The sequence below is a fragment of the Coregonus lavaretus genome (genome assembly GCF_964263955.1).
Source record: "Coregonus lavaretus genome assembly, chromosome: 5".
Taxonomy (NCBI): domain Eukaryota; kingdom Metazoa; phylum Chordata; class Actinopteri; order Salmoniformes; family Salmonidae; genus Coregonus; species Coregonus lavaretus.
In genome coordinates this window covers 13,468,928-13,480,713 of record NC_139992.1, presented here as the reverse complement: position 1 = coordinate 13,480,713, position 11,786 = coordinate 13,468,928, and the positions used below count along the sequence as shown (strand labels likewise).

At 38.9% G+C, this 11,786-nt stretch overlaps 1 protein-coding gene across 1 annotated transcript in view; it reads right to left on the bottom strand.

The window, feature by feature from the left end:
- Nucleotides 1–343: 343 nt before the first annotated feature.
- LOC311128813 (CLIP-associating protein 1-like) overlaps nt 344–11,786 on the bottom strand; it is a gene marked incomplete at its 3' end in the record, with an annotated part of 48,109 nt that continues 36,666 nt past the window's right edge. The window contains exons 8-9 of the mRNA XM_084161044.1: nt 553–623; nt 344–411 (exon numbers count right to left, since the gene is read on the bottom strand). Coding sequence (XP_084017170.1) covers nt 344–411; nt 553–623 — 139 coding nt within the window. The remainder of the gene's footprint in view (nt 412–552; nt 624–11,786) is intronic.

Here is an 11,786-nt window from a genome sequence, read left to right as displayed (position 1 = left end):
TGATATTTTCTTGTTTTGCCTAATCTCAGGCGGCACTGCCTGCTTTTGGTAGAAACTGCCTCAACTTCAAAAGAGAAAGAGAACAGTAAAGACTATGAGCCCCGGTTGTGTTGTGTTTAATTCCCTCAACCCAAATAGAAATGGACCTAAATATCCAGCCTAGAGACACACACGCAGAGAGAGAGAAAAATAGACAGAGGAGAAAGAGAGGAGAGAGAGAAATCGATAGAGAAGAGAGAGAAAGCAATAAATAAATAAAATAGAGAGAGAAATACATTTAAAAAATAGAGGAGAGAGCGAGATCACAGAGAAATTAGACAAATCCCCTCATAACCCTAGAGCTTCATGGGAAACAACTCTCAGCTAAGTCAATAAGATGGTTGTGTTTGAGTCCGTCTAAAGTTCCAGAAACTAGAAGTGCATAGAAAATACACAGGAAAAAGGAAAGACAGAGGAACCCAGGAAGCAAACAGACACAAACAGCCCCAGAAGCCATGGTAATAACCCCTCCACCATGAATCAACACAACAGGAGTCCAGCAGCAGCACTCACCTGAACCTGATGATGGGATCATGTTCCCAGATCTTTGGACTTCATCAAATCTACTGAAAATTACATTCAACCTGCAGAGGAGAGGAGAGGAACAGAAGGTTATATTCAACCTGCAGAGGAGAGGAGAAGAAGATTGCATTCAACCCTAAGAGGAATGAAACAAAAGGAAGAGAAGGGCAAAGTAAGTAAGAGAAGAGGAAAGAGAGAAAACAGGTCAGAAAACTGAGAAAGAAACAGGAAGGTGAATAGCCTTCTCGCTGATTCACCCGACTGTATCGATCTCTACCCGTCAGGGAGAACTTTTCCCTCTGGCCTGTTCAGAAGAATGGAGAGCCAAACTAGACCCAATAAAACTGGCAGTTAAGCATTTAATAGGTAGAATGAGCGTTTGGAACGACCTTGGCCTGAAGAATGTAGAGTAAAAACCTAAAAGGCAGTACTGATAGAATGTGATACAGAATACAATTTCCTCCAAGTCACCCAGTGGTGTAGTGCTATTGTTTTAGGTCATCATTTCTCCAATTGCAACATTTGCCCTATGCCAACACATATTGTCACAAGAAAATGTTATATTTGTAATACCCTCAAACACCCAATTAGGCATATCTAATTTCAAAATAGGCCATCACTATCAATGGTGAATGATAACTCTTCACGTTTTACCGGTGACATGTCCAAACTGCATCTGCATGCCAAATATTTGATCTCAATCAGTTTCATGGGAATATGCATTTAGATCTTCTTGAATTTCTGTTTCGTGAGCGAATTAGAGCAGATGGTGTTAACAAACTATTAGCCTTTCTTGTATTTTGTTTCAATCAAAGCATATGTCCTGCCTAGTGGCACACATCACTAAGGACGTAACATGGTCCACACACACCCGCACAGTCGTGAAGAGGGCACGGCAGCGCCTCTTCCCCCTCAGGAGGCTGAAAAGATTTGCCATGGGCCCTCAGATCCTCAAAAAGTTCTACAGCTGCACCATCGAGAGCAACTTGACTGGCTGCATCACCTCTTGACCGCAAGGCGCTACAGAGGGTGGTGCGGACAGCCCAGTACATCACTGGGGCCGAGCTCCCTGCCATCCAGGACCTCTATATCAGGCGGTGTCAGAGGAAGGGCCGAAAAATTGGCAAAGACCCCAGCCACCCAAGCAATAGACTGAACTCTGCTACCGTCCAGTAAACGATACCGGAGCATCAGCTCTCGGGCCAACAGGCTCCAAGACAGCTTCTAACCACAAGCCATAAGACTGCTAAATAGTCAATTAACGGTCCCCAAACTATTTGCACTGACCCTATCTTGCACTGACTCTACGCACACTCACTATACTTTATTTACACACCATATACACACTGTCACTCCCACACATTCAAACACTACATACGCACACACGACACACACACACACACACACACACGCATACCGACACAACACAAACACACACATTATTTGCTGCTGCTACTCTGTTCTTTATTTTACTCTTATTATGATCTATCCTGATGCCTAGTCACTTTACCATGCCTTCATGTACATATCTACCTCAATTACCTCATACCCCTGCACAATGATATGGTACTGGTACTCCCTGTATATAGCTCCATTCTTGCGTATTTTATTTTATTCCTTGTGTTAGTTAGTATTTTATTTTGTATTATTATTTTCTAAACTCTGCATCATTGAGAAAGATTCATAAGCAAGCATTTCATTGTAAAGTTGTATTCAGCGCATCTGATAAATATAATTTGAATTGATTTGACGCGCTGTTCAGTTTTGGCCACATGAGAAAAGAAATGCCACTATTCCGCTTAATCTAACCATCCCAAAGAAATCTCATTAGAAAGGAGGTGTTTCTGGTGTAACAGTAACATTATATGCCTACTATGCTATGCTATTATATTTGGTTCTGTTATGATCATTATGTGATCTTGCGGGACATTGATTCAGCTTTAGAAATAATTTTGCTGAAATATTTTTACCAGCTCGTGAATTCTCAAATTCAAAAAGCTCCGACAGCACTACGCCCCTGGGTCCCCCCTTTACAAAATAACGATGCTCTCCCCTTACAGTGGGGATGAGTCACAGATACAGTGGGGAAAAAAAGTATTTAGTCAGCCACCAATTGTGCAAGTTCTCCCACTTAAAAAGATGAGAGAGGCCTGTAATTTTCTTCATAAGTACACGTCAACTATGACAGACAAAATGAGAAAAGAAATTCCAGAAAATCACATTGTAGGATTTTTTATGAATTTATTGGCATATGATGGTGAAAAATAAGTATTTGGTCAATAACAAAAGTTTCTCAATACTTTGTTATATACCCTTTGTTGGCAATGACACAGGTCAAACGTTTTCTGTAAGTCTTCACAAGGTTTTCACACACTGTTGCTGGTATTTTGGCCCATTCCTCCATGCAGATCTCCTCTAGAGCAGTGATGTTTTGGGGCTGTCGCTGGGCAACACAGACTTTCAACTCCCTCCAAAGATTTTCTATGGGGTTGAGATCTGGAGACTGGCTAGGCCACTCCAGGACCTTGAAATGCTTCTTACGAAGCCACTCCTTCGTTGCCCGGGCGGTGTGTTTGGGATCATTGTCATGCTGAAAGACCCAGCCACGTTTCATCTTCAATGCCCTTGCTGATGGAAGGAGGATTTCACTCAAAATCTCACGATACATGGCCCCATTCATTCTTTCCTTTACACGGATTAGTCGTCCTGGTCCCTTTGCAGAAAAACAGCCCCAAAACATGATGTTTCCAACCCCATGCTTCACAGTAGGTATGGTGTTCTTTGGATGCAACTCAGCATTCTTTGTCCTCCAAACATGACGAGTTGAGTTTTTACCAAAAAGTTATATTTTGGTTTCATCTGACCGTATGACATTCTCCCAATCCTCTTCTGGATCATCCAAATGCACTTCAGACGGGCCTGGACATGTACTGGCTTAAGCAGGGGGACACGTCTCGCACTGCAGGATTTGAGTCCCTGGCGGCGTAGTGTGTTACTGATGGTAGGCTTTGTTACTTTGGTCCCAGCTCTCTGCAGGTCATTCACTAGGTCCCCCCGTGTGGTTCTGGGATTTTTGCTCACCGTTCTTGTGATCATTTTTGACCCCACGGGGTGAGATCTTGCGTGGAGCCCCAGATCGAGGGAGATTATCAGTGGTCTTGTATGTCTTCCATTTGCTAATAATTGCTCCCACAGTTGATTTCTTCAAACCAAGCTGCTTACCTATTGCAGATTCAGTCTTCCCAGCCTGGTGCAGGTCTACAATTTTGTTTTTGGTGTCCTTTGACAGCTCTTTGGTCTTGGCCATTGTGGAGTTTGGAGTGTGACTGTTTGAGGTTGTGGACAGGTGTCTTTTATACTGATAACAAGTTCAAACAGGTGCCATTAATACAGGTAACGAGTGGAGGACAGAGGAGCCTCTTAAAGAAGAAGTTACAGGTCTGTGAGAGACAGAAATCTTGCTTGTTTGTAGGTGACCAAATACTTATTTTCCACCATAATTTGCAAATAAATTCATTAAAAATCCTACAAATGGGATTTTCTGGATTTTTTTTTCTCAATTTGTCTGTCATAGTTGACGTGTACCTATGATGAAAATTACAGGCCTCTCTCATCTTTTTAAGTGGGAGAACTTGCACAATTGGTGGCTGACTAAATACTTTTTTTCCCCACTGTATGTGTTTCTTTCTGTGTCTCTGTATCCATATTGCACCTTTAAGTCAAACGTAGCCTGAAGCACACATGGAGAATCACTGCTCACTCATACTTACACATAACTTCTCCAACTCATCAAAATAATGTCTTATCTAGTTTACAGCGATAATCAGAGACATCAGTTCAGAACGATGTGACTGATAACCCATATGTCAGGACTGGCTCACCTGCTGTGTTGAAAGCCGTCTCTGACTAACACAATTCTTTACAAACACACACACACATCCTAGGCTACAGTTCTCTGCCAACTCAAATCAACAAAATGTATAGATGTATGATTTTATAAATATGTAGGGTTTATTTCCACTGCATTAAGCTTCCACATGCTTCGGTTCGGCTGGCGAACCGAACCAGTGTGCTCGCATACTCCCTTAAAATACCTTTACTTGAAAAACGTGAAAAAGCCGCAATAGTACTGTTTGTCCATCTTGAGACGCCGTAGCCAGTATGCACTTCCTCAAAATAGTCCAAATTAATCGAAATATATGTCATTCATTCATTCTGACGTTTTTGCAGAGATCTTAGTTGCGTAATTTTACATCTAAGATGTTTGGTGCAGTATTTCTCAAGTGAAAGAATGTGCATGAAAACAAGTTGTCTATCGTTGAATGACAACAAACACCTCATTGAAGGATCCCTACTGTTGACCAATGACCAACGAAGGGGCGTAGACTTCGGCTCGCCTCAATAAAAACAAAAATCTGCACGAACAGCCGAATCAAAAAGATTAAAAACGTCACAAAATGTCCTCATAATATACTGATAAGATGAGGCAGGTTCTTATTTGGTGTTAGTTAATGAAAAGGCTGTGTAGATTTAATCCCTCCAGGTTTCCATTGTACCACTTTGACTTGGAAATGAGGCCAAATGTAGATGCTGGCAGCTAAATCCTTTTTCATTCTAATGCAATTTTACACAATTTGCATTTGCTTCTCTCTTTCTATTCAAATATAGTACAGTCCTAAGCCAATATCCCCACCCTTTTTCCCACAGACGGTAGTTTGCTAAATTGCCTAAATTAGAATGACATTCTCACACTGTTTGCAACATAGGCTATTTGTGGTCCTCTGTAGCTCAATTGGTAGAGCATGGCGCTTGTAACGCCAGGGTAGTGGGTTCGATCCCCGGGACCACCCATACGTAAAAATGTATGCACACATGACTGTAAGTCGCTTTGGATAAAAGCGTCTGCTAAATGGCATATTATATTATTATTATTATTATTATTATTAAATCACATTCATTACTGTGGTAGACATTGATGTAATCAAAGCTTTATTAAAAACATTGAATCAAATAAATACAAAGCACATTGCTTGCAGGAAATGGCAGGAAACTCCGATCTGAACATATGGATAAGAAGGCTTAGTTAGTATTTAACTGGATCTAACAAATCTGCATTTTAATTGCTCATGGATCTCTTGGGAGTAAATGGATTAAGAGTGTTCCTACAGACAGGAGGATCGCACAGGTGGTCACTAGAGAGCCTCAGCGCCCACCCTGGCCTGGGCCCTGAACCAATCTAATCATGGGCAGAGGAAGCACTCCTAAAGGGAGACCAAATTAGCTTATCCCTCCTCCAACCCTGCCCCTTCAAGTTCCCAATTTCCTTTGGGTCTGGGAAATAGTTTTGTAATACTAGCTGAAACAATCAAGGGTGGGTAGGAGAAGCAGTACAAGGACCAACAATGTGGGCTGAAAGAGGAAGATTGACTGTGAAAAACAGTTCATAGTGACAAACTGAGATCAAGGAGGATGGATGCCTCCTTCCTAGAGTGCATTGCATGTTACTAGCCTGTGGGCACGGTAGTAAACCAAACTAAACGGGGGGACGACAGATGCCCCAGACGGAACGGTCCCAGGAACAGATGTTCCCCTTTAATTCTCAACCACAGAGATAAATGGGAATTAATCAATCTGCTGCCCAGTCTCAGCCCCACTCAAACATGCACGCACTTAGTTAGAGCCCAGCCTGAGTCATCATAACCATTGTCTCTGTCACTCCCACTACCATCATGTTTAAATAGCATACTGTGGTATCACTTAGCATCGCTGAGGCCTGTGTGGCCAATCGGTGTGACCCGGTTACAAGATTAGCCTATCGTGGGCCTGCATCCGTGCTTCTGCAACAGCTGATCTCCAATAAGGTGTCATGGTACAGTGGTCGGTCTAATGCAATAAGAACTGTATTGGTATACAGATTAATTCAATAAAGACTGACGGCTGGCTACCATACACTCAATCCCTTCCCCACCTCCATGCCACAGACACAGGCAGGCTGGTGCGGCAGCGCTGACGTTATATTACCCATGAGGCTTCACTTCTCACAGGGGAAAGTTAATTGGAGGCCTCACAGCCATAGTGAAAGAGTAGCTAGCTGGCTAGCTAGTGGTTATAGTGGAGTGTTCTTTATTCAACGCTGCAGGCCAGGGCAGAGCAGGGGGAGAGGGATCAGTAGTTTATGACAGTTGATAGAAGTCCCTGCAGAAAGTAGGCCATTCATTTTAAAAAGTCACTTTTGATTTGAAAGATTTTGCATTGCCAGGGTTATATAGTAAGCTTGAATGAAACACATCTAACACTTGACATAACAGATCATTTAACCTAGGTGGTTTGCTTCCCTTTTGGTCCTTTACATTAGACCAACCCCTCTTTCCCACTGTTCTGGTCTACACTGTTCTGGTCTACACTGTTCTGGTCTACACTGTTCTGGTGGCTGTTAAAATGATCAGAGAAAGTGCACTTCAGAATTAAATATTTTGCATATTTGCTAAATGTTAATGTTATAGGCCTACAGAATGGAATTATGTTTGAATGGAGTCATTTAGGTGGTTACATTCCCTTTAGGACCTTTACATTAGACCACACCCCTCTTTCACACTGTTGTAGCCTAGAGAGAGAGAGAGAGAGAGAGAGAGAATACCTGACCACTGTGACTGACCCAAAATTAAGGAAAGCATTGAGTATATACATACTCAGTGAGCATAGCCTTGCTATTGAGAGACCCCACTGTAGGCAGACCTGGCTCTCAAGAGAAGACAGGCTATGTGCACACTGCCCACAAAATGAGGTGGAAACTGAGCTGCACTTCCTAATCCCCTGCCAAATGTATGACCATATTAGAGACACATATTTCCCTCAGATTACACAGACCCAGAAAGGATTCGAAAACAAATCCAATTTTGATAAACTCCTATATCTATTGGGTGAAATACCAGTGTGCCATCACAGCAGCAAGATTTGTGACCTGTTGCCACAAGAAAAGGGTAACCAGTGAAGAACAAACACCATTGTGAATATTTATGTTGATTTATTTTCCCTCTTGTACTTTAACTATTTGCACATTGTTACAACACTGTATATAGCCATAATATGACATTTGAAACGTCTCTATTCCTTTGAAACTTTTGTGAGTGTAATGTTTACTGTTAATTTTTGATTGTTTATTTCACTTTTTTTTTTTATTTTTTATATATATATATATATATATATTCCCCTTTATTACTTTTCAACCCCACCATCCTTTCCCTACTTGGAGTAAATTAGTGAACAACAACGCCCAGGCCTCTACTTCCGGTCTATACTTACTATCTACACCTTATGGACAGAGTTAATTTTACAATAATTATATATATATATATATATATATATATATATATATATATATATATATATATATATATATATTTATTTTTTTGCTCCTGAACTTCTTCTACTCTCAACCTCTCCGATCATTTTCATGATGTCCATCCGGTTTGCTTCTAAATGCCATATCTTTCTAACTGTGCTCTTTCCCAAAAGCTCCCAACATACAACCTATATACTTATTATGGACACAGTATGCTTACATTATTAGCTATCTTTGTTATTATTTGTTGTTATTTGTTATTAGTCCCATCCTTCAACTCTATTCAATACCTCCCATCTATCTCTTAACACCATCCATATAGGATTTCTATTTGCCATATATATTTCAACCATACTGTGATGTTTTACAAAAGTTCTGAACCTTTCTATTCTCATTGCTTCTACAGATTGTGAATTAAAAATAAACATTTTTGCTAAAAGTATTATTATATTATTGATTGATTGACTATGACTTTTCAGATCACCCAGTAATGCTATCTGCAAGGTTAGTTCCAGGTAAATATTGCAATCCTTTAGCCATTCCTGGACCTGTGTCCAAAAACAAGCTACAAATGGACAGAACCAAAACAAATGATCTAATGATTCTATCTCTTCACAGCAAAATCTGCAGAGCTGGGAAGATTGTATCCCCCATATAAATAACATTCTATTGGTAGCAAGAATTTTATATAATAATTTAAATTGAAAGATTCTAATTTTTGAATCCGGTGTCGTTTTGCGTGTCAGTTCATAAACACTATGCCATGGGATCGGTACGTCAAAGATCTCTTCCCAACTATTTTGCAATCTATATGGGACTGCTGTCAATCCTTTGGTCCTTAAGTGAAACTGATATACTTTTTTATTTATCACAGTTTTCCTTAACCAATTATGTTCTTTAATGCAAGGCCGACAGACAAGTTCCTTACTTTCTCCCCCTTCAACTTTCCTCTTCCACTTTTGCGGTAAGGCTGCAATTATTTGGTTGTAATTTTGGGTAGAGCAGACATTTCCATATGTTTTTGTTAGCTGCATGTGCGACATAACTCCACCAGTCCTACCGATGATATAATTTACGAAGATTATACCTTTTTTAAACATTCTGTCAAAAAATAAAGGTTTTTTGTCAATTAGTATATTTGAATTTAACCACAATATTTGTTGCATTATTTGTTCTGTCGTTTCTGGAGGATTCAATTGAAATTGCAACCAACTTTCTATGGCTTGTTTTAGAAATAGTGACATTTGGGAGATTATTTCCTTTTCAAATAACTGAAAGTGAGAGGTTGTAATCTGAATAAAGGGAAAAAGGCCTTTCTTGAACAGTGGGTGAGACAATCTTACTAATTTGCTTGAGAACCAGTTCGGATTTAAGTATAACTTTTGGATGACTGAAGATTTTAGTGATAGGTCTAATGCTTTAATATTTAATAATTTCTGTCCTCCGAATTCATATTCATTATATAAATATGCTCTTTTAATTTTGTCTGGCTTGCCGTTCCAAATAAAATTGAATATTTTTTTCTCATATAATTTAAAAAACTGTTTGCTAGGCGTAGGCAAGACCATAAGCAAATAGGTAAACTGGGATAATACTAAAGAGTTAATCAGGGTGATTTTCCCACAAATTGACAGGTATTTTCCTTTCCATGGTAGTAAGATCTTATCTATTTTTGCTAACTTTCTATTAAAATTTATTGAAGTGAGATCATTTATTTCCTTTGGGATATGTATTCCGAGTATATCCACATCACCATCAGACCATTTTATTGGTAAACTACATGGTAATGTAAAAATTGTATTTTTTAGTGATCCAATACGTAATATAGTACATTTGTCATAATTTGGTTTTAATCCAGAGAGGTTAGAAAATGTATCTAGATCCTCTATGAGGCTGTGGAGGGATTCTAGTTGTGGATCTAAAAGAAAACATGAATCATCTGCGTACAATGACACCTTTGTTTTTAAGCCCTGTATTTCTAATCCTCTGATATTATTATTGGATCTGATTTTAATAGCTAACATCTCGATGGCCACAATAAATAGATATGCCGATAGTGGACAACCTTGTTTCACTCCTCTTGACAGTTTGAAACTTTCTGAGAAATAGCCATTATTTACTATTTTACACCTAGGGTTACTATACATGATTTTGACCCATTTTATAAGAGATTCTCCAAAATTGAAATGCTCCAGGCATTTATATATAAATTCCAGTCGAACTTTATCAAATGCCTTTTCGAAGTCTGCTATGAATAGCAGGCCTGGTTTCCCATATTTTCCATAGTGTTCTATTGTTTCCAATACTTGCCTTATATTATCTCCAATGTATCTTCCATGTAAAAAACCTGTCTGATTAGAATGAATAATATCCGACAATACCTTTTTAATTCTATGCGCTATACATTTTGCTAGGATTTTTGCATCACAACACTGAAGTGTAAGGGGCCTCCAATTTTGTAAATGGACTGGATCTTTATATTTTCCACTTGTATCCTGTTTCAGTAATAATGAGATCAGACCTTCTTCTTGAGTGTCAGATAATCTACCATTTACATAGGAGTGGTTAAAACATGCTAATAACGGTCCTCTTAGTATATCAAAAAAGGTTTGGTATACCTCGATTGGTATGCCATCCAACCCTGGAGTTTTCCCGGACTTAAAGTCTTTAATTGCATCCAGAAGTTCCTCCTCTGTAATTTCACCTTCACATGAGTCTTTCTGTGTGGCTGTTAATTTGACATTATCAATAGGAAAAAAATCTCTACAATTAGCTTCAGTTAGAGGAGATGGAGGCGACTGAAAAGAAAACATATGCTTAAAATACTTTGTTTCTTCCTTCAAAATATCATTAGGTGAATTATGGGTGACTCCGTCAATTGTAACCAGTTTCATTAAGTTCTTTTTGGTAGCATTCCTATGTTGAAGATTAAAAAAGTATTTTGTGCATTTTTCCCCATATTCCATCCAGTTTGCTTTATTTTTATAATATATTACACTTGATCTTTCTTGAATAAGTTTTTCAATTTCTTTTTGTTTTTCCTCTAATTTATTCTGAGCCTCTATGTTACAGTTTTTATTGCCATCTATCTGTTCTGTTAGACTTTCTATTTCCTTTCTTAGTATAAACTCTTTTGACCTAAATTGCTTTTGTTTTCGAGATGAGTACTGAATTGCATGGCCTCTAAAGGCACATTTAAAGGTGTCCCATACAATAAGGGGATTCGCTGTACCTATGTTATGTTGGAAAAAGTCAGTTATAAATTCCTTTGTTCTAATTATAAATAAATTATCATCTAATAGGCTTTGATTAAATTTCCAATATCCTCGCCCACGTGGAAATTCAGTCAGAGTAATGTATATGCCTATTATATGATGGTCCGACCGCATTCTGTCCACTATCAACACTTTTTTTACTTTTGGTGCCAACGAGAATGAGATAAGAAAGAAGTCAAGACGACTAGCTTGATTCAGTCTCCGCCATGTATATCTCACTAGATCAGCATATTTAAGCCTCCATATATCTACTAGTTCTAATGTATCCATGACATTCACAATTTCCTTAAGAGCATGTGGGTGATTGTTTGTGGTGTGATTTCCTTTTCGGTCCATTGAGCTATTTAAAACAGTATTATAATCCCCCACCATAATAATATTGTCTTGAGTTGCTTGCAGGCTTGATAATTTATTATATATATTGTCAAAGAATTGTGGATCATCATTATTTGGTCCGTAAAGGTTAATGAGCCATATCTGTTTATGGTCCAATACCATATTTAAAATAATCCATCTACCTTGCATATCTATTTGGACAATTTGCACATTCGGATCGAAATTACTATTAATTAATATCATCACCCCTTTTGAATTTCTTTGCCCATGGG